Source organism: Callionymus lyra, chromosome 4 (assembly GCF_982586985.1).
Source record: "Callionymus lyra chromosome 4, fCalLyr1.hap1.1, whole genome shotgun sequence".
NCBI classification, from domain to species: Eukaryota; Metazoa; Chordata; class Actinopteri; order Syngnathiformes; family Callionymidae; genus Callionymus; species Callionymus lyra.
The window spans coordinates 32308529-32331646 of record NC_141821.1 but is presented as its reverse complement, the minus strand read 5'-3'; the positions used below and the strand labels follow the sequence as shown (position 1 = coordinate 32331646).

The 23118-nt window shown below is 38.4% G+C and overlaps 2 protein-coding genes across 2 annotated transcripts in view; both read left to right on the top strand.

The window, feature by feature from the left end:
• The window catches only part of malrd1 (MAM and LDL receptor class A domain containing 1), a 29470-nt gene extending 26420 nt beyond the window's left edge, over positions 1-3050 (top strand). The window contains exons 29-33 of the mRNA XM_087790223.1: positions 3-94; positions 239-335; positions 411-471; positions 2737-2835; positions 2958-3050. Coding sequence (XP_087646349.1) covers positions 3-94; positions 239-335; positions 411-471; positions 2737-2835; positions 2958-3050 — 442 coding nt within the window. The remainder of the gene's footprint in view (positions 1-2; positions 95-238; positions 336-410; positions 472-2736; positions 2836-2957) is intronic.
• Positions 3051-10763: 7713 nt separating this feature from the next.
• Positions 10764-23118, top strand: part of plxdc2b (plexin domain containing 2b) — a 73978-nt gene continuing 61623 nt past the window's right edge. Inside the window, exon 1 of the mRNA XM_087789854.1 lies at positions 10764-11072. Within this exon, the coding sequence (XP_087645980.1) occupies positions 10979-11072 (94 nt within the window). The 5' untranslated portion in view covers positions 10764-10978. The remainder of the gene's footprint in view (positions 11073-23118) is intronic.

Sequence of the window (23118 nt, the reverse complement as noted above, 5' to 3'; positions counted from 1 at the left end):
AGCTGTCAATCAGGTTGGACGGGGAATCGCTGCAGTGTTCGACAGAAGCCTCCTCTGAGCACCTCCACACCAGAACCAGAGGACACTGGGCTAGGTAATAAAGCCGTTCCCGCCCGTGTCCATTAAGCTGTCTCACCTGAATTTACTCACTCCGTCCTCCTGCTTGTATTAAAGTCTGCTCACTTCATTAAATACATGTTCACTCAGCGGGAGTTAAATTAAAACTGATGTTGTTCAGATTCCGTGTACGTTGGAATCACCATCGGACTGCTGCTGTGGACGGCTGGAAGTGCCATCTGTGTACTGGCCCTGTGCAGGAAGAGATGCCACACCATGTGAGTCCTGGAGAAAAAAAGCTTGTCCATGTATTTTGTGATTAAATTTTTTTTTTTAAATGAATATTTTTGCAGGCGAGCAGGGCAGAAGGACTCCAGCGTGATGGATGACCTGGCAGGCAGCAGGGGGGCACAGGTCAGAGCTCCCACTGGTCCAATCAATCTTGCCTCCATCATTTTTCAGGGTCACATATTTCAATATGAAGCTTTTTCCTGACATGACTTAATAAGAACATGAGTGCAGGTCAGAAGGTGGTGTCGCATGAGTCACTAACATAATCTATCAGTTTTCTGTCGTTTTTGTTCTTAATATACAAAATAACACAACAACAGTTGAGCTATTAGTTGATGAACTATTATTCAACCAGCACTATGTACACGTATCCCTCTTTTTTTGGATGTGTGAATTTATTTGAATGCTGCTCTTCACTACAAAACTACTAAACTTTAGGTACAGTTACATTTGGATGTGTACATGTATATCATGGCCGACATACTGAGAGTATTTTATGAAGCCTCCAGGGAGAGAAACCTGAGAAATCCCTTTCTCTCTCTTTCTCTCTCTCTCTCTTTTTTATAGAATTAGCATGTGACTGTTGAAACTTTTCTATCAAAATCCTTTTTTGAGCATTGAATATATTTTTTGAATTATTGAAATGAAAACTGTCTAAATTGAAAGGCTGAATTTAATTGTATTAAATCATTCAATTATATCTTTTGTATATTAAAAGGTTGAATTGAATTACTTGTGAATTTAAAAAAATGTAAAAAAGAAATTCAAAGTGATTGAATTATGCATCGCATGATCGGTTTAAGATTCGATCAAGTATCTCGCTACTGCTTTGGTATTGTCTGGCACCATTACACATACTTTTTTTAATGTATTTAAAAGGTTATGAATTACAAATTAAAACTATATTTTGAATGATGTTAAAATGATGTTGGTTGAAGTACTCTATTGGTTTGTTTACTTGGCCTGTTGGCCTAAACTATTTATTTTGTTCTGGATTTAAACCAACATTTTGAATCGTTAGATATATTTAAAGTCTTGTTGATTTAAAAAACAAAAACACATTTATTGCTCTAGTGCATTGCATTGAGATGTAAAGCAGCATTCGTGTTAAAGATGATTGTTATTATCTGAAATGAAATCCAAATTCAATCTTGTACGATGTTGTTCAATGACTGCGTCTGCTCACTGTCTGGTCTGTTTGCTTTTTCTATTGACACCGACAATGAGTCCTGCTGCCGCTGCACAAGAAATAACACAATGCCTGCTCTTTAATTTGGATAATAGCTGGTGTGTGCTTGAATGTGTCGCATTTTGTGTGTGTTTCAGGCAGTCATCATATAGGGGGAGATATAGGGGGCTATATATTTATTGGAGCTGCCACAATGGGAGCACTTGGGCCAGGCAATAAAAAGCAAATCTATTGTGTAGTCATAGTGTTTTCCAGCCAGCGATAGTCGGGGTCAAGGTCAGTGAGGCCTGCGAGTGTGTGACTGGCTGAGAGTCAAGTGTCAGCTGTTGAGAAGAATGATGTGACTCCATAAAGGCTTGTAGTTGTGCACATGTGCAGGTCTGCCACAGGAAATCTGTTATTTCCAAGAGAGCATAAAACACACGTTTACAAGTATAGATAAAAAACATGCTGGTGTTTGCCATCAATAAAAGTATGCAGACGCTGGTTCTCATCCAGATGCAGAGATTATTTATGAATATAAAGGCTTGAATGTGCAGTCTCTGACTCCAGTTACAGACTGGTGACGTTGTCTGCGTGATGATGTAGCAACCTGTCTGGGAGATTCCCAGCGGCAGAAACTGGATTAGCTCCAACATCTCACGGCCTGTCCAGGATCTCATTTTAATTTCATTTTGGTTAGTGCTGCGGTAAATAGTAGCCTTTGATTCACCATTGTACTCAATTTAGTTTCTTCCTTCGGTGATACTATTGAAGCGCTGATAAGAAAACTAAAATATTACATTTAAATATACTTTTAGTACTTTGTTTTATAAGTAAACATATATGTAAATATTTTAGAAGGTTTAATGTATCACAATTGTTTGTTGTTTTTCCCCTGATCCATCAGTAATTTCTTTAAAAGTTAAATTTATATCGACTACATTACAGACTAAAATTTAAAAAAATCTTCTTCATCTTCTTTTATCTAAATCTTGAGTAAAGTTAAAGATACATTTAAAGTACAGTAACTATCGTAAATGTTAATTGTTGTTTTTTTTATCTTTGAATTATACATTTTCCATTTTATGTTTCCACTTTCTAATAATAAATAAAAACTGCTCAATCATGACACCTGGATTTGGACCTCTGATGTTTCAGGAAGTTCAGAGAGTTCATTGCGTCTCTAACCTCTTTTCCTCTGTATCTCTCTCCTTCAGCTTTCCTCTCTGGATAAAAAGTTAAACCACGTTGACCCCAGGAGGACTCATGATGCCGGGCTCTCCATCAGTGTCTACCCCTGGAGGAGGGAGGAGGAGGTAAAGATCCTGCTTTTTGGCCTCCACTCTAATTATCTGTACAGATGTCGCTGACGTGATCTATGTGTCTTTACGTGTGTGTGTGTGTGTGTGTGTGTGTGTGTGTGTGTGTGGGATCACAGCACGTCGTGCCCCGGAAGGATGCAGCGCTGTCGTTCTCCAACCCTTTGTACAAATACACATCAGAGAGTGATGGAAGAAGCTCCGAGGTCTAATGTTCTCACACTGAAGCAGATTGAATGTTTATTTTCCTGAGAGGTTTTCTTGAGCCACTTAGTGTCCAGATGAGGGGTTTGGTAGAAAATGAAAGAATAATTATCATAAGAAGATGTTCTGTAAGAAAGCTCTGATAATATATATATAATAATAATAATAATATATGTTTGGAGTTCAATATGATGCTTTAGCTTAACATTTAATTTATACAATCACCTGTATTAATAAAACTGTAGCAGTAAAAGGTTTGTGAATTTTGAATAAAGTTTTGGTCTGAGCCCTAATAAATACACATTATTTTTGTTTGTAATGACAAATGTGTGAAAAATGTTATGTTATGTATATTTATTTTATAAAACTTTATGTCCCAAAAAATGATGTTTAAAAGGTTTCATAACGCATATTAACAATATTTAAAATATTCTTTATAAATGATGGATATTTTGTTGTCGTGTGTATGCGCTTCATACCAGCTTAATTAAACAAATGCACAGTATAGCCTCGTTGATTCCATGTGAAGCTTTAAAAGCAATAAATAACAATATTTTTGCTTAGGACACATTCTATTTATTACCAAAAGAAAGCAGTTTTATTAAAAAAATTGTGATACCAATAAAACAATACTTGGAAATAATAAGGTGAACTCTCTTCAACAAAAAAATCATTTCAATTCAAATTAATTCAAACTACCTAGAAAAGCAGTCAAGTCAAGTTCAACGCACGTCTTCAACACAAATGGACCTTTTTTTCTCACGGTAATCATTTTCTGTAAACCTGACACAAACTGGATTTGTCAATGCTGTGTGTCTCTGTGTCAACTTTACTCCCTCAAATTGAAATCCGAAATCCAGAAAATGAATAGAACCAAATGACTTAATGAAAACAGAGGGAATGGATCTTAACTGGATTGCTGCTGCTGTTTAATCTGCCAGTGTACAAATAGAAGGCTTTATTTGCATATTAAGCTTTTACAGGTTTTGGCCGGAGTTGCTGTGTTGTGACCATAACTGAAGCCATCAGTGTCTCTGACACAGCAGACGGACAATTAAAACGATCTGTGTGGATCTACAACGTTGTTAAATGGCTCTGTAATATTCATCAGTTGGCATTGTTATCGATGTAAATGAGACATTTTGTATTTATTGGAAAAAAGATGTTCCACATACTAATCTAGTTAAAAACTCTGGAAGTTTATTTTTCACAAATGAAGTTAATTTTTGATTTAATAAATTGAAAGAACTTTAGTACAGTGGTGCCCAACCTTTTTTGCACCACTGACCGGTTTAATGACGGCATTATTTTCACAGACCGACCTACAGATTAAAAACATCAAAATTAAAATGTGGCACAACCTGCAAAGATCATAAAAATACATCTCACCATAACTCCCCAAGATGGTCCAATATAGAGTTTGTGTTTTACTTCTGTACTATACTTACTTACGTACTTCTGTTACTTTCTGTACTACTTTTAAAGTAAACTTGATCGAAACATGACAAAAGTCACATTCTTTCCTGAGTTATATGATAAGAAACTGAACTTTTTTTCAAAATTGAAAGACCTATCAGACATATAATCGACGCACAATCAATTCTATTGATACAGGGAAACCATTGTATTTGCTGCTAAAGGATGCTAATGCTAACTCTTGCCTCAGAATCCTAAGTGTTAGCATGCTAATGCACTAACTTACACACACTATTGAGTCACACATTTTGCGTCATGAGCAGGTAACTCTAGTGATTGACGGCACAACTGACGGGTGACCAGGTTTGAATTGTAAATTCTGTTGTAACTATAATTGTTTTGTCCCTTCAGCGATCGACATCTCTGCTCATACACGTTTATGCCAGGGATAGCAGATGTCGTACAATCATTTATCAACTCAGATGCTTTTTTTTAATCATTTCGAGTGTCTTGATGTGAATGTATTTGTGGAAACAAGCCACACATCCATCATTAAACAAAAAAGATACAATGTAATATACATTCATTAGCATGCAGGAACAAACTCAATTACAAACTGACCTTGTTTTCTCTCTGCCAGTAACTCAAACTCAGCTTTTCCTGCCTGTCAGTGTTTGTTTGTTTGAACCTGCTGACATTTGACCCGACAAAAAACATTCACCGGCCACACAAAACCTCTGCCACAAACAAAAGCAACACACATACCTCGGTGGACTCGCACACATTGTGAGTGTATGAATGTTCCGCTGGTGGTGAGCACTTCTCTGGTAGCTTCGTTGTTTATGAAACTGAATTGTGCTCGTGTTATCTGATCACATCGCCTCGGTCTTTGTCATGGTTTTGTCCGGGCGGTCCATGTGAAGGTCAGCAGTTGTTTGTGCGTCTCTGGCGAGCTTCGGCGGACAATCCAATCAAGCTATTACGAATCTCATCAGAAAAAAGCTTGTCTGTACATTTGAGGGATTCTTTTGTGTAGGATCTGTGGCAGGAAAAGATTTCATGGTATCATATGATCTAAGGTCAACTGTCTCTCATAAACACACCATTGAAAATTGCAGTTTTACGTATAAAGTCAACGTAGAGGCACTATTACGAACAACCTGTCCTGTTTACCTGTTTACCTGTTCACAGATGTGGTATCAAACTCAACTTTAAACACTGTATAATAAGCAACAAGCTCCTACATATTGACGAATCAGAGCCCGGTTATGTTGACATGCAAAGAGTAATAGGTTCATCTACAAGAAGAAGCAAAATGGAAGAAGTGTATGGATCTGGTGGACCCAGAGACAACGTTGTTTAACTTTGTTTTCTTCTTAAAGAATTCTTCCACATTAGGTAAATCTGTCTCTCAGTTCCAGCATTTTGACTTTCCCTTAACTTTAGACCTGCTTTGAGCAGATCAACCTACTTTTTAAAATGTGATTTTAAAGATGACGTGTTTGAAGTGATTTGTTGCTGACCACTTGCTCAACAAGGGTTTCCACATTGACAATTCATTTTATATATGTGTGAAATAAAAGTTGGTCTTTTTATTTTGGAATCTTCGCATCGCCAACTATTTATTGAAAAGGGTGTCCTGAAGTAGGAAAGATGGGCTTGGTCCTCCATTTTAATTCAGGCTAATACAGTCTAGTCAGAAAACTTGCTATTTAACTATTTTTTTTATCAGGGTCAAGGTGACCCGGAGGCCTGAAAAACAAATGGTCCTGTCGTAACCCTTGTGTTTTCTATGGGGTCACATGTGTTTCTGGAAGCCAGGTCGTTCACCTTGACCCAGAGACAATAAAAGGGATGCCTCAAACACGTTTTTTCTTTTTCATGGACTCCGAGTCACCTTGACCCAGAGATAACACAGGGGGTTAAGATGTACTTGAGGTACACTAATGCACAGCAATAAATATACATGTAGAATTGAATAGTCAACTATGTTATGCTTATCAAAGTGGTAGATACATTTCTGTCCTTTACCTTTTCAACCAGGACACACTATAACATCTGGAAAACATATGTTAAAATCTGGTATTTAAAAGGCACTTCATAAAAAAGGGTGGCAACAGTAAATATTTTTGGTCTTGCAGTAGCCGCCATGATTGCTAATGGTTGTCCGATCGATAACTGACTCCAGTCATATAGTGGGCTCCTTAACCCGGAGACTTTATATATCCAACATTTATGAGCTTGGAAACGAGTCCTGCTCTATGTGGCTGATATGGAATTCTAATTAGTAGTTTTTTTCAGCAGCCTCATAAATATTGTTCTGCCTCATGCGCCACTGCTCGTGTCCATTGTCTCCTCACGCCTCATTCCGTTTCTAAACTCTGTGACGTGGATATGCCATCAACCATTTCTGGATTAATGAGGTAGAAGTTTAGTGTATTGCTTACATCACCAGATACATAAGTCGACGTCTCCAAATGACTGACGACGTGACAACAGCCGCTGCAAAGTAGTTAGTTTAGCCTTGGACTGGAGTGGAGCTGTTTGCTCATGGGACCTGGATCAATAGATTGTTACTTGCAGGTGGAGACTGAAACCTGCTTCAGGGCCGGAGACGATTGTTTGTCTCTCACCAATGCCATGGTCTTCATGAACAGTATCGCCTCGTATAAAGTACAAACTGGCTGAAATCATGCTTGAGTGCCACTAAAAACAACCGTCTGGATTTTGCAGACTGACATTTCCCGGAAAAGCAATCTGAAGTTGTTGGTGTTGCTGTAAGGTAGTGGCTGAGACGACAGCGGTAGCCAAATCCTTTGAGCTGTTTTTTTTTTATTAGATTTTATATTAAAAATATATTTCTCTTTGAACACTTGGAGCTACACGAGCACATGAGACCAACGTCCGGAGTTCACTTGGTTTATTATCAAGTTTAATAATGCATTTTAATTATGTTAGGGATTATTTAACAGCTGGTTTTAGCTGTGTGTGTTTATATCATTTATTGGTTCCTCTGGGTTTTCCTTCAAGACTGTCCCAACATATGATTGGCTTATATTAACATGGACCCACGGCTGCCGTTCTCTGGCAGCAAGACCATTCGAGTCACACTTAAAAACAATTTGTAAAAGGGTTAGTTTGTGACTATTTGCATCTGTGTTCTGAGTCAAGGTGGGATTGATTGATGATCCAGGTTTGAGTCCTGTTATACTGGAACACTTGAACCCTATTTTCCGCTGGAAAATGATTTATCCTTTTGGACCACACACAGTGCTCATAATTCTATCTGTTTTCAGGTGAATTTAAACTATTGAACTCATCAGGTTTGTCTCCTTTAAATAATTACTTTCATATTTTACAAGTATTTAATATATCCGTCAACACTTTGCACAAAACTGCATTCAATTCATAGACAAATGCGTCTGATTGGGCAAAAATATCTCCAAAAACAGAAATCTATTCAAGTGAATATTGATAATGGAACATGAATGAGCTTTAATAATATTTACATCTGCTGTTATGTGACTGTGGTGACAAAATGTGTTCATTTGATGAGTTGTTGGAGCGATCGTTCAAACTGAAAACTGACACTGATGGACCTCCTGCTGCTGTAGATACACACATCTGATTGTTAATGTCTATCTCAGGATGCAAGACAAAAATCCAATATTTCCACACAATAGATCTGCTTTATCCGTTTTATCCGAGGTTAGTAAAAACAAGGTGATTTTTTAAGGTAAGGCAACCATCAGGTATCATCTCTTCTTTTGCAATAGAGCCCACCACTCACTCTACCCATAATGCACTACAGTACAACAGTCAAATCTGTTATATGAATTGTTTTCATTGATTTTATTTTTTGAACCCACAAAAGTAACGTTGTGTTCTTCAGAGTGAGACTGTGGATTCAAAGGTAAATGGAAGATCTAATCTTGGTTTCTGGCCAAAGCACTTCTCTAGATTTGTACGCTGGAATGTAATTGTGCGTTTACTCCTATAGACGTTGATATGTTGCAGAACACTGATTCATTCTGGGATTTAATGGACAGAAATAAGCTAAACTTGTTTTCTCTCTGCACAATGGCCACTTGGCTCATCTGATCTTGTTTAGATCTCGAAGTGAAAGCTAAGTACACCATCTTTGATATCAGTGGAAGCTTGTCCTCCATTACTATGAGACACCATCAGCTGCATTTGAACCAATTCTATCCAGGTAAACACACACACACTGACTTCAGTGGTATTAGATGAGATAAGGGCTGGATAAATGAAAAGGATAAACCCAAGGGAAATTTTTTGGTGAAAATGTTAGAAAACAACTATGAAATCATTGAGTCAGAAGCGTTAGGTGATGAAAACACTATTGAAATGATGATGCTACTCAAGACATGAACAAAAGAGAAAATCATTCCATCATCATCTTCTTTCTTTATTTCCAAGGCTTTCACCTCCTTCTTATCACATTTCTTCTTCCTGTCCTCTTTCATCACAACCATGAACCTTTTTTGTTGTTTTCTTATTCAAGAACACTCTTCCTCCACATTTATGCTGATATTATGCTCATCTCTCTAAGGATACACCTCAAGCCTTATGGATCTATGATTGTGACTCTTTGTCTAAATCTCTAAACTTGGAAAAATTTTGTCACAACACTATCTGGATGTTATAATACATGTGTTTGTGTCTTCTTGTTTAGACTATTGTAACAGTTTATTTTCGTGTCTATTTTTGTGTTTGAATTTGACATGCTTTGTCTATACTGTGTGTGTCCTGCGCTGGACTGATCTCACCCCAAGTAGATTCTGTTGCAACTACAAAGTGATTTTTATAGATTGTAACTTGCTTTTGTGTTGGAATTGTCTCCAAAATGTGAGTCTAAAGGGAAGTCGCTTGGTAAAGCTCCATTCAGCTCAATTCTTGCTGTTTAGAAACAAGCCCATCCTGACCGCTTCGCTAACTTTACCGGGAGTCAATAACCCAACAGATGACACAGTGATTTCGGAGCCAGTGACGATAATCCAAGTAATGACTATATCATTGATAATGCAGTCGCTGTAATAGCTCTCTATTGATCTGCCTCTAGAAGGGAAGAAATATCTCAGAGAACCCAGTATTATATTGTATTTACTGATGTTTTATGACAGCTTTCCACCTCCACACTTGGCCTCCCGTAACAGCCGCAATATTTATCCGGTGGACCAAGTTAACCCTCCTGCACTCCAGGCAAAGTAGTAGAAAAAGATCACCTGATCAGGTTCTAACAGTGAACAAACCCTCTCCACACTTGACCTCTCTCTTCATACCTGTATCTTTGTCCCACATCTCCTGTCAGATTACATGGTTATCACCCTGCCTCCTTCTCCGGTCTAATCACCGTGACCTCTAGACATGTTTTCTGCCGCGCCCCTGTCTGTCTGCATACTTTGGACTGTTGATCTTCTTCCACTGGCTACCTGGATTTGAAGCACTACTTTCTTCTGGACATGTGCAGCTGTATCAAACCACTGTTAAACATGTTATCAGTTGCTTCTATCCTGATGTTCGATTGACAGATAATGAGCAACAGTGACCTCACAAGTGTGTAACATTTTAGCGGATGGAAAAAGAGTTTCAGTTGAGACGAAGGATTTGATGGAAACAGAGGAAAAATAATATTATTAACATGTGTGAGGCAAATAAATGAATATTAAATAGGGACTGTAAAATCCCACAACTGCAGAAGATGAAACAAGACATGGGCATTTTTCATTTTATTGTCAGCTGTCAATCACTGAATTCTAAATGTAGAAATGAATAAACAAGCAGTACTTGTGTGGACATTACTGTTTATTGGGGTATTGGGGTCGTCTAGTTGTGCCACTGGTGACTTTTCCAGACCCCAATTTCCATTCATCTGATATGAAAGAATAAATAAAAATGTGCATCTAAAATGGTATCTCAATGCTTATCGTTATGTACTAAGTAGATTGCTTCGTCCGTGCTTTCAAATAAGCTTGTTTTTTTTTTATTCGAATTGTCATACTGGCCTGAGGGGGGCGCCCTTCACAGTCATTCACCTGTTGTCTTTCAAAGGTGAGCGCACTTCTGCCCAGCACTCCCTAACATTCGGTGTTTTCCTCGAGAGCCATCTACACCTGGTCGTCTGAGAGCCAGCACAACTGCTCGAGGGACGTTTGTGTTTTCAATTCCACGCCAGGGCATCAGACGAAGCAAGAGGCGCGATTGGCTGCGAGGAGCGTGTGACGTAGGAGGCGCAATTCTCCTCCAGGAGCGCTCTCTCCCCCCTCACTCCCTCACTCCCTCACACTCTCCAGCCCAGTCTGCTCGTGTGGAGGTTCTGTGGGATGAGTCCTTTTATTCATCTGTGATCTTGTTTTCAGCGCCGAGCAGGAGAGCTGCGACCTCCGCTGTGGCGCTCCGTGGATCTCATCCACGCACGGCAGGTTGTTGGTGTGGAGCAGTGGCTCCCCGAGGGAAGATCTGCCTTTTCTGGATATTATAAGAAATTGACGACAACAACATGGACAAGGAGGGAGTGAAGGCGTGCGTTCTTCTGCTCGGAGTTGTTGTAGTTTTGCAGTGTGCGTGGTACGTGCGCGCAGAGTCCAGCAGAGGTAAGAACCAGAACATCACTTCACTCTTCCTCCGTGCTGTTTGTGCATGAGAACTTCTTTCTCATCCACTTCAAATACATCCTGGACGCTGACCTGACATATAAGACATTTGGGTTTTGACTACTTATCACAATCACTTTTCTTTTAAATCCATTATTACTTACGTTACAAAAACGAATTTGAGAATCAAATCAAGTGGAAAAAAGTTCCATGTGTGATGGTGTCAAACATTAAAGTGTGGCTAATGTTTGTCTCAGAGAAACTCTTTCAATCTCTAAAAATAAATAGTTTCACCTTAAACTCACCAGTAACCAACCATTCTGTGGTACACTTTTGGCGTCTTGAAAAACTGTTAAGAAAAATAATGTACCTGCTGAAGGTGATCACATGCCAAAATATTTGTATAAACCTGTCTTAAAATATCCTTCAGCCTCGAATATTATAAAAGAGAATTATGACTTTTCAGCGCATTTATCATTAAGTTAAGATCTTCTGATGATGTCTGAACTTGACAGACTTGTGATTTTAATGATTAGATCTGTGCTGGGATTTCTAGATCGTTAGCATTCCGACTGCATGACTCAGATGGCATAAAGTAAAATAAAACTTTGGATATCTTCCCGGACATTAGTATAATTGTTCAGAACAAAATATATTATATAAAGGGGAAGATTTTTTACTGAACAGAAAAGGCAAAAGGACCACTGTCTTTAAAATATATTACTGAAAATATATCTTACAGTCATCGTTCGGCTTCGGCCTTTTAGTTTCAAAAAGTACAATTTGATAAATAAATTATAAGCAGAGGCTCACATAAATGGAAACTTAAAGTGGCATTAAATTAGTTGTTTTATTGTATTATATATATATGTATATATATATATATATATATATATATATATATATATATATATATATATATATATATATATGTGTATATATTTATATATATATATATATATATATATATATATATATATATATATATATATATATATATATATACACACTTTATATTGTATCATATACAATGTTAAAGTGTTTAAACTCAAAGCGGGAATATTTTGGGAAAAGTTGACCTAATCACCTTTTCTATTTCTTATCATAAGACGCTGTCATGTTACATTAAAGAGCTGTCTGTGCAGGAGTAGTCTATTACAAGTCTGTCTTGCTGTCCCACTTTATTTGTTTTGTGTTACTACCTGGAACATCCTGTAACCTGGATCTGTCATCTGTCTATTGCTATATTTTAAGCTCATTACTCGGCAGGGATTCGCGGGGCAGGCGTCTTCTCTGATCAATTTCAAGAGCGTCTTAATATTTAATCTGGTTGGACGTTATTGTTGGCACTGTCACTGTTGTACCTCTGCTGGAGCGTTTGTGTGTAATCTCAGGTCTGGTTCATCCCACTGGCTAAATAATCTCAGCGCTGTCCGGTTCACACCGACACCCTCTGGTTTCCTTTCGACTTCATAGCTGGCAGAGAATTTTCACATCATCCGTTGAAGAAATGTTGGGCTGCTGACAGTTGCCACAAATGAAAGCCACGTGTGACTGAGTGTAAAAACTGACTGGAATGCTAAACCCTTCTCCAGATCTACACTATCTAGGAAGATCACCACTGCAACTGCCATGGAATAGAAAATACTTGGAAACCAGTTGTTGTGGAAGCAGAAGATGTCTTGTGAGAGGTACCGTTATGCAGCGTAGTTCTTCTCCTGCTGCGTCAGTTTCCTTCCAAAATACACATTCATTCATTCATTGTTAATCACTTCTGTCTTTTACTGTTGCTCACTTTACAAAGAGCGCTCTGACAGGAAGGAATGTGTCAATGAAAATGCTTCATGTAAACAATAAACTCAGTATGTACTGATCCAATCCAGCATGTTTTGAAACAAATTTCAAGTTGCTACAGAAAACCATGTGATATATTTGCTCTTCATGGTAGTTGGATAGACTTTAACTTTAAGTTATCATCATGCAACACATAATGGATAGACACTGTTCTAAGTGATGCTATATATGAACGCAGCTGCTGTCATTCTCAAGTGAAATGTACCACCTTAGGTGTGATGTTACACGGTGGTACAAAAGGACAGCAGGCTCACAATAAATACAGATAATCCCTGACAATAATTTTGAGTTGAGGTGTTTTAAAAAGGGCTTTTTCCCTCAAATAGAGCTTCACTGGCACAATTTGTACCAGACTCACATTCAATTACAAAATATTGAAATGAAGAAATGTCCGACTGTTTGCTATCTAGTGTCTGAGGAAGTGACAATTGCACAAGATTCTTGATTAATCTCAACTGTATCAACTGTACATGTTGTTTATTTTCTGAAATATTACAAAATGGAACTTTTTTTTATATTAGTTTTTCTTTATCTACATGAATCGTACCTGTTGAGTTATATCCTAAGCTATAGATCATCCATGTATTCTCTGCAGAGGGCATTGGTAAATGTACTATATTGTAATTTCCTTCAGTGTAGAGTAGTAAAGTTTACCATAGCTCTTAGAAGATCTCTTCATTCTAAAAGACAAACTTTCAGTCCTGAAGAGTCTCTGCAGGAAGAAGATTTGTGCAGATTTGTTTTTAAATCCATTTAATTTCCCTGCTTTGCATTTATTAGTTGGAGGGACTGAAGGGAACATCTGGGCGGAATTACACAACATCCTGTGAGCCTAATGCATCTGTTTTAAGAGCTACAGCTGTGTGATGTTGCTGCTCTGATGTAAACTCTACAGTAGCTGATTTGGGGGCTTCATTTGTGGGGCTGCTTTTCAGCGCGTGGAAAACTGAATGTTCCACTCACAGTCTGGAGTGCGCTTGCATGTGCGATACTGAATGAGCGCGAGAGAACGTCTGGCGTAATGATGTGGTCTGCTTTAAAAGCTGCACTGAAGGCTGTTAATGTGCAAAGATTGTGGCTGTGTGTGGAATTCAATTAAACGTCTGGATGCCCAAGGGTTGTTCTTCATAGCGGTCTTGTGCGGCGTGATGGAGGGTCTGCCGGCTCGTGGGGAGCGATATGAACATCTATGGCTCCAGCACGCCTCCACACATCCATCATGCTGCAAATGGATCCCAATGCAGTCATACCAATGCTACGGGCGCACAACCAGACCTGACATACACTAATTAGTTTCCTGCTCGTGCCTTTACTACTCTTCTGATACAACCATCAAAATAAAACTGTCAATTATTGAGAGGATCTATCCATTGGGATGGAAGGCTTTGGGAAGTTTGAGAAGATGGCTTTGACAACAATGTAAACGTGGTTCCACAGCTGGCAAAGGTGCAATGACATCATGAATTAAAGCATATTTGTTGGGTTAAAAGACGCTTCAACCATAAGCCAAGTCTGGAGATTCTTAGGAATCCCACCCCCTCCTGTCTGGCCTTCTTTCTGACGAGGCATATTTCAGAGGAGGCAGAATGAGCTTGGCTCTTTAGTGGCCCTCTCAATGACCCACTGAAAAGATCCACCATGAATAGATGACGGGGGTGGGGTGCCTTCAGTGGGGGTGTGGTTTTTGTGCCGTCTTGTGTGTGCTGACAGTGAGCTCCACCATACAACCAAGACACTGGGTCACCCCCTCCCACCCCACACCAGCTTAGAACAGCGGCGCCCGAGCTACTTCTTTAGTCACGCCGGTCCCTCCTCGCTCACCTCCACGCCTCCTCCGGGAAGAATCTCTGTCAGGCGGGTGTGGAGGCGCCGGAGCGGAGCTCTGGGTTCAATAGGCTCCGAGACAAAGGGCACAGAGGCCGCTGGTAATGAAACCTTGTGCAGCCAAGATTTTACCTTTTTTCTTTAACGCGGTTCAAAAGCTGCTGATTGTTGCAGTGCATCTTGGAGATGGACAAGAGGATGATTGTTAATGTTGGGGGCAACTTTAAACAATGATGTGTAGGTCAAACAATTGGTCACATTTTAAAAAAAACAATTAATCACTTAACTATTTAATCCTTATTAGGTGGTGAGTCTTTGACACTCCCCCGAGAAACATGAATCATCTGTTTCATAAAAATGTCACAAGAATGCAACATGAGCATTAAAACGAGATATTTAGCAATTCCATTACTTGAGGTTTTCTGAGTTCTTGAAGTTACGTGGCGTCTGCCTGTTGCATCAGTGCATTTGAAGAGTTACCCTTTGAAAATATTATTGCGTTACGTTTCAAGGTCTTGTCATTGCGTCATCAAAATTGCAGAAAAACACATTCAAAGTGTTATAGACCAATTTGCATATAAGAATAACAAGTTATCATAATAATTATTATTTCTCAAACAATAATGAAGAAATCTTTAACATGAAAAACATGCTCTTTTGTCATCTGTAAAGAAAAAAAATGGATACCCACGCTTATTTAGCTGTATTTTCACTTAATACTTAATACAGTACATTTTAACTATATCGACTTCTACACTTGTGTGTTTACATTTTTTCTACATGGTAGTCGAGCTTCATGAGCAACCTGTAACTGGTTTAGTAGTTCCCGCTATGTAACCACTAGAGGGTACATCTCCTAATCCCATTAAAACAAAGCTCTTCCACTAGATATGCAACACAATTTATTTAATCTTATAGAACCACTTCAAAAAGGTACTAAAATATAGCCACCATAGATATGTTACTGAATTTATTGTATTTTTCAAGGGCCACTTAACACTTGAATTTTCTCAGGTCCAAAATGACCAGAAAAAAAATGTGTTTGTTGTATCCCTTGTGTTGTGTCTGGGTCAAAGTGAACGACCTTCCTGTTGAAACAATTACATTTGTTTTCGGGCCTTTGGGTCTCCTTGAGCCTGAGTCAGACTTAAAATACTAAATCGACAGTGCCCATTATAAACCTTATGTATTTATTTATTTTTATTTCTGACATTGAACTGACTTTATCTGGTACACATCCGTCAAAATCTTGGTAAACTACAAAGCCTCAGTCCTTAGCCACCGCAATATTACTCTGCCAGTGTATTACATAGAATTACTGTGTAAGGCTCCGGGGAAGTGATATCGCAAAGCACAATATTTATTTAGTAATTTACCAACACTCCGAAACCTGTATGAGTACAATTAACACTTAGTGAAGGAATAGAATTGTTATACTGGTCGGAACTTTTAACAATCTTTCACGAAAGCTTGTGAGTCGTAGTTGAAAAAGTCTCAAAACTTTATTCCAGACACATTTTTTCCAAACATTTAGCTTTGTTTTCCGTGTACCCCTTAACACATGTAGACGTTGACACCCCTAGTACACGTTGAAGTTCTTTAGGATTCATGTAATAATAAAAATGTACTACTCAAAAGAAAAATATGAGCTCACTTTTGATATGTAGTCACTTTTCTTCCTGACAAAGTTGCAGCACACTGAATGATCCCAGAAGTGCCCACTCGGATAACCTCAGCTGTGATTCACGCGACTGTTGTCAGCTTTAAGGTCACGGCTATAAGAACATCTAATCTTGTTAATACCAGTCATGTGAGAAATATTTGCACCTTGCTGTCTCTGCGGTCCTGCATTCTTCCCCTGTCTGCAAAGGTGACTGCACCAGAGTTAAATACCTTCACATTTGAGCCTCATATGCATCAGCAAAGTTCACTGTAGGGTCTTAAAGAAATATCCGTTAAATTGCATGCTTTGATCCATGTTTTACCTTCTTAGGGAAACATTGACTCTCTTTTTAGTGTAAAAATAAAATAGAGGGTAAAAAAATGAAAAATTTCATTGTGTTCCTCAGTATCTTTTGAATCATATTTGAAGCAACATCACAACACAAAGCAGCCACAGAAGAACAGAATTCTATATGGTCAGTGCCGTCGTTTACCGCCACGCCTGGACTGAACCGAAGAAGCAACAATTTGATGTGCTCGGTTGAAAGCAGACCCTCCAGAGTGGAACCAAGTAGGTCTATGAGAGTGGTGTGCATGGAGGAGTGAGATAAGGTGCCTCAGTCCACAGCAAGCCTCCTCATCTTGGTTCCGCGGTCGGCTTTATTTCCTGATCTCAGCAGGAGTTCGTCCCACAAAGACGGGTCTCACTGGAGGGGTTTGGGGCGTGTGGCTACACGCCTGTACCCAGAGGTGACATGTGTGAACGTTTTTTTTTTCTCTTCTCACTTTGTTTGTGTCTGCAGCACGTTAACTTTCACTGTCAAACAAGCATTCCCATCAGAAGTCCCTTGAGAAAAATACACTCTTGTGTCGCTTGTGTTTGGACGATAAACTCAAAACTTCTTGGTTGTGGATTGAACTCACATGACACATTTACGCATTTTAAAAGTATTTGGAAAAATAAGGATCTCTTGAGATGTATTTCATACATGACCAAAGGCATGTATCTGCATTATTGGGTTTTTTCTTTTACACATGTTGGACCTACAACAATAACTGCCGTTTTAACTGTGTCCACTGGATGGCGCAATAGAAATTGTACGAGCATACAGTTTATTACCTGACTTTTACCTTTACGTTCTTTGGCATCCTCATTGGCTCAATTCATCTCTGTCAAAAAAAGAGAAATATTGATGCAGAGTTTCTAGTGTTCCAAGAGAAATCCCCGCACCCTCCTATTTATTCACAGAAGTGAAAGTTATGTGTTCTCACAGGAAAGTGATCAAATTAAAACAAATAAATCATTCTTAAGTTTTATAATTTAGTTTTTGTACCATGAGTTAAATGGTTTCGACTATGCGAATAGATTTCCGTCCATGTGGCCCCTGAACAAAAATGAGTTTGAAAGCCTTTGTAACGTTTCGTAATCAGTTGTGTTAGTTCCGATTTGTATGTTTGTTTTTAATATTGTCATAATATACACTTTTGGTGACGGGTTACCAGTCTGTGTGTAAACAACTTGTGTCTCGTCTGTATCTCCTCTGATTGTCAGTGTTTTTAAACTGGTCTTCTTCTTGGTTCTTGTGCCAGTGTGTCGTTCATGTTATGCACCAACTCATCATTCCCTCCACTGTACTTTAATTTTTCAGTCCAATTCTGTAATTTAGTAAGTTTGACGATTTGTGATTTCAGTATTTCAGTATTTAGTTTTTGATTTGGTATTTTCATATTTGTGCCCACTTTTTTTCTTTTCTCTTTGTATCTGAGACTTTTCAATATACAGTATATAATTATATATATTCTGACTCGTCAATCACAGTCTGAATACTGGTCATAAACAGAAGTGCACCCTTTAATGACAAAAAGGTTTTAATTCTTTAATGGAGAGTTTACAACCAAGCTAATGAAGGAAATGTTCATTAGCTTTCACTGAATTGACGTGCACATCAAGAGAATCAATCACATTTAACCTGCTGGGCTTCCACTGATCTCTTTATTGGCCTTTTTGTCATGTTAACAGTTTCTTCTTGGAACTGCATCGATAAAAGCCTAATGTCGTTCTGTTGCTGCCATCCCAAGATTGCATTACATGTAGCATTAGCTTGGCTCTGGTGAACGCTCATAGACATTCAAGTAACAACAGAATCTTTTTCACATGAGCATGTTCCAGGGTCAGAACCGCCAGGTTTCAGAAATGACAACAGTGATGAGTGTCATGAGTGACATGACATTCTCTGCAAAAAAAATAAAATTGTGCTCTGTTAGGATATTGGGAGGATTATTGAATTCTAGCATCAGAAACTTGTCATCTATGACAATTACATATTACAGCATAAATATTATGTTTTCATTATCAAATTCTCTAAAACTCAACATTCAAATGTTATGATATTTTATTATTTTGCATCTTAAACTCTCCATTTTAATAATCTTAAACCATTCAACTGGGTCAAAATCTAAATTAGTTTGAAACAATCAATAGATTTGGCACAAAATAATGATGACTAAATCAATATATATCAAACATGAATTTCAACAGTACCAACAGTATCGGGATAATGAAGGATTACACAGTAGATGCAGCTGATTCAATGCTCTTAATTTCAAAGCCAGAAGTTTATTTCTTACTTCTTAATGGCGTTTTTGGAATCACCCGCATTATGTTGCTTCTGATTGGTTAATATTGTGGGTGCCTTCTGTGATTGTGCGCAAAAAGGACAAAAGTTTATGATAATGAAAACGATAAAATGAATTATAGGTAAATATAAGTGTCAGAAAAGTCAGGTGTGGTGTTAGAATGGGTCAAAAAGTTTGACACTGCTCTGCGGAGTGAAGTGACGAATACAACTTTTATCCAAAAATGTGGGGACATTTTTCAAACCAAGTGGTATATATGTTTTGATCTCAATCGTCTTCAATGCTTCGTATATCATAAAACGCTTATTTTCGCTCTTTTCGAGCCCGCCTCCCTGGCTTTGCGCATACCGGAAATTATGTTAGCAGGATACAAATCTAAGCAAACACAGCTGTTCAGTATGAGACCTTCCCTGTTATTCTGGAGAAAACAAAGGATTTTGATAGAATGTGTCGTCGTGTAGGGCAGCGAAAGGTTCCAACACAAATAGACAAGAAACATCACTACTCATACGTCCTGAAGAGTATAGAAGGATCAGCTTACTGACAAATGAGACTTACCATATGATGAATGGAAAGTGTTTACAATCCGTTTAGCTTTGTTCATGTTTCGCGTCAGCTCTGCTGCATAACTAATAATGGAATGATATTAGAGGAATTCAATGAGATGGGGCTGGACACTTCCTTGTTGTCACCAAAATGTGAACATTATATGCAGTATATTTCCATAATGACCACCTAAAACTTATGTAAATATTTTTTTAACCGATGAAATGATCCAAAAGTAGGTCAAAAAAATTAACAACATAACTACACCTGCGCTTTAAATAATCTGAACTGTTCTTATGTTGGTTCTTTAAATCATGACCCGTATAATCATAAACATTCTAGAGCTCTACCTGACTGAATATTGAAGTGTCCTTCTCAAATATCACCTAATTAATATTCTCTGACGATGGATTTAGCAAAACAATGGCTGAATTAAGACGGTTTGCACGTCCAGGCTACAGACTCTGGCAGACAAACGCCTGTGGTGTTCGTCCTTCTATTTCCTAAGATAAGATCGAGCACATCTATTTCCACAATGTGTTTTCAACGGGTCAGGCGATGTCGCAATTCCCAGCTCACTAGAGGACTTGTTCAGTCCAGTAAACAACAATGGATATGAACTGATAAAGAGATATACAAGCTAATACTTTTTATCATCACACCCAATGGTTCTGTGATGTCTATGTCATTTCCTTAATGCATTAAATCTTCTAATATCTACCTTAAAACTTGACGATGTGAAGTCAGTACACGGTCATCCATAACATGACCTAAAACAGATCAACATGGATTTTGTAAAATGACTAGACAAATTCATAGCTCGAGAAGACCCAGAGGTGGTTTCAATGTAGAATTGTTGTTGTGTTCTGTACTATCGCTCTCACCCCTGGAGTCTTGGCTCAGTTCTTCTTTCTGGAGTAAGATTGGAATTGAAAATTGGATAGTGAGGTGGTTGCTGCCAAAGTCTCTGTTGGGATCAGTGTTATTCTCAATTTGTTTTTTATCTTCTTCGTCGAAGTTTGATAAAAAGATGCTGAATTTTCCAAGACAAAATAATAGCAATGTAGAAGAGATGTGACGATTAAGTGTAAGATAATTTTGTTTTCATTTTCTTTCTCGTGTTATATCAGGGTCAAGGTCACAAAAAAATGTGTTTGTGGTTTCCCTTGAGTTGTCTTTGGGTCAAGATGACTGACACCACTGCATATTTATTTCTGGAAGTTAGGAAGGTTGTTTACATTGACCCAGAGAAAACAAAAGGGATACCACAAACAATTTTGTTTTCGGGCCTACGGGTCATCTTGACCCTAAGACACCAGGGTTAAAGGGCAAAATGCAAGCAAAGTAAGTATAGTTAAAATCTCAATGTAAAAGTATTATTTAAAAACAGAATATATATATATATATATATATATATATTTATATATATTCTTCCACAGAATATATATATAATATTCTGGATGCAGATGTCGTGTGCAGATCAATACTGTCAGGGTTTTCGTGTGATCACAGTGATTTTCGCTGAGGCATCTTTGCTTGATTGTCATCCAACTGTCTGCACCGGATGTGATCTGAGCCATGCCTGAAGTAAAAAACAACAAATTATTCGGCAGATTGTTTCCTGTTTATCACGTCACTCTCTTCTCGACTTGAACAAACAGTCACCGCGGTAAATATCTGCATAAACAACGACAAACCAAAAAAAACTTCCCATCATTCCGAAGTATTTTTTGAGTGCCAGGTGTTTCAGGTTTCCGGCTGCTTGCCGATGCTTGCTACTGGAGAGGGTTTTTTTCCCAGAGACGCAAACAAAGGCCTGCTTTCAGAGATGGCGGTGATGAGTTGTGAGGTGTAACGGCAGTTTCTGTGTGAGCGTGAGACAGAGAAAGTGGCAGGACAGGTTGAAGTGAGCAGTTTTTTTTCCAGCTCAGCTCAGGTAACAAGCGATGAGAACCGGGGATGTTTATCTCCTCCCTGAGATGACTTCTGGATCAAGTGATCTTCGTCATTTTACACAGTTAGGATTTTTATGCATGTGAAAATGTTATTGGTTTTAAGAGGTTTTAAAAACTAATCGGAGAGAGATTTTTCATCATCATTTTTCACATCGATGGTGATGATAGCATTTTTCAAAAAACAAATTCCTGTAATAGTATATATGATATTTTCTAAAATTGTATATAATATCTGATAATTCTATGAGAACCCAAAACATAATTTCACGTTCAGCCCGATACGTTCATCCTGGCTTGAGGGCTAGCGGCTAAAGTAGAACTGGTTCTTCAGTCCTGCTGCAACTTGTTCACTGTTGTCGTTGTCAGAAATGGATTTATTTAAAAATGCTCAAAACAACCTTCTTTGACACCAAAAATGTCTCTGCTGACATTGACGCATCTGTAGAAGAAGTCTGAACTGGATTTTCATTCAATGGGAAATGCCATGTTTTTGTTAAATCCGCGGGGAAAAGAAGCTTACGATATGATGGACAAAGGTTCCGAAAATACAACAGAAAATAGGCTGTAATTTTAGAGGGAAAGGGCAGACAGCAAAATGAGATTTAAAAGAGCCGTAAAGGTCTTTGAGAATACTCTCTGTGTGCTTCACCTTGTGCAGGTCAGAAACTTTCAAATCGTCTTTGCTGAACTTTTCCTCTCAGATAAAGGGGAAAAGACTTTCCATTGCAGTAGCTGATAAGCTCGTAGGTGTGGTGCAGCGTACAGCCGTCACTTTAATGGCTGTAATGGATCAACGTCTGTGCTGTGGCTTTAGACGCAGTAAATAGTCTGGCCCGTTTAAGCCTTGGCCCGTCTGCACATGTCATCTCTATTAACTGAAAGTATTTATCATGTATACCTGGTGTTGTAGGTGTCATGTGGACCTCCAGTACTTTAGGTTGTAAACATCCACATCCCACCTGTTCATGGTCAAACACAGCTGAAGAAAAAACCTCTGTAGTCTTTCTTTGTTTGCTCACTGTTAGTCAATGACCCTCCTCAGGCATCTTCCATACAACAATATGACACATTCTTAGCGATGATGACTGTTGGAGTCCTGCTCTCAACATGTCAGCGTTTACCAAGACACTCTATCCTGACCTGAAAAATGAACTCTGCAGGGAAAAAACCTTTCAGATTCTGGAATGTGGGAGAAAAAAATGCTATACAATAAAAAAAAGCAGTGAGAAAGTGTCAGCTGAGAGTAAAATACTGCCCAACCCGAGGAGTTTGTTCCAGACTCAGGAGGTCTCGTATTTTTCTTGTATTTTTCTCCTAATTTTTCAGAAACCTCCCAGAAGCTACAGATAAAAAAACAAAGAGGACACATCTGTTTTTTTATTCATTCCTTTTCTGACACTGGTTGCCTTATAGGGGTCACGGGGAGCTGGAGTTTATCTCAGTTTCTACGGTGGGAGACATGGGAAACCCTCACGTAGGGCACACAAAGACACACAACCACTCACACCTACACTTATCCTTACAGATCATAAGTTCCCAATCAACGTTTGTATGTTTTTAGACTGTGG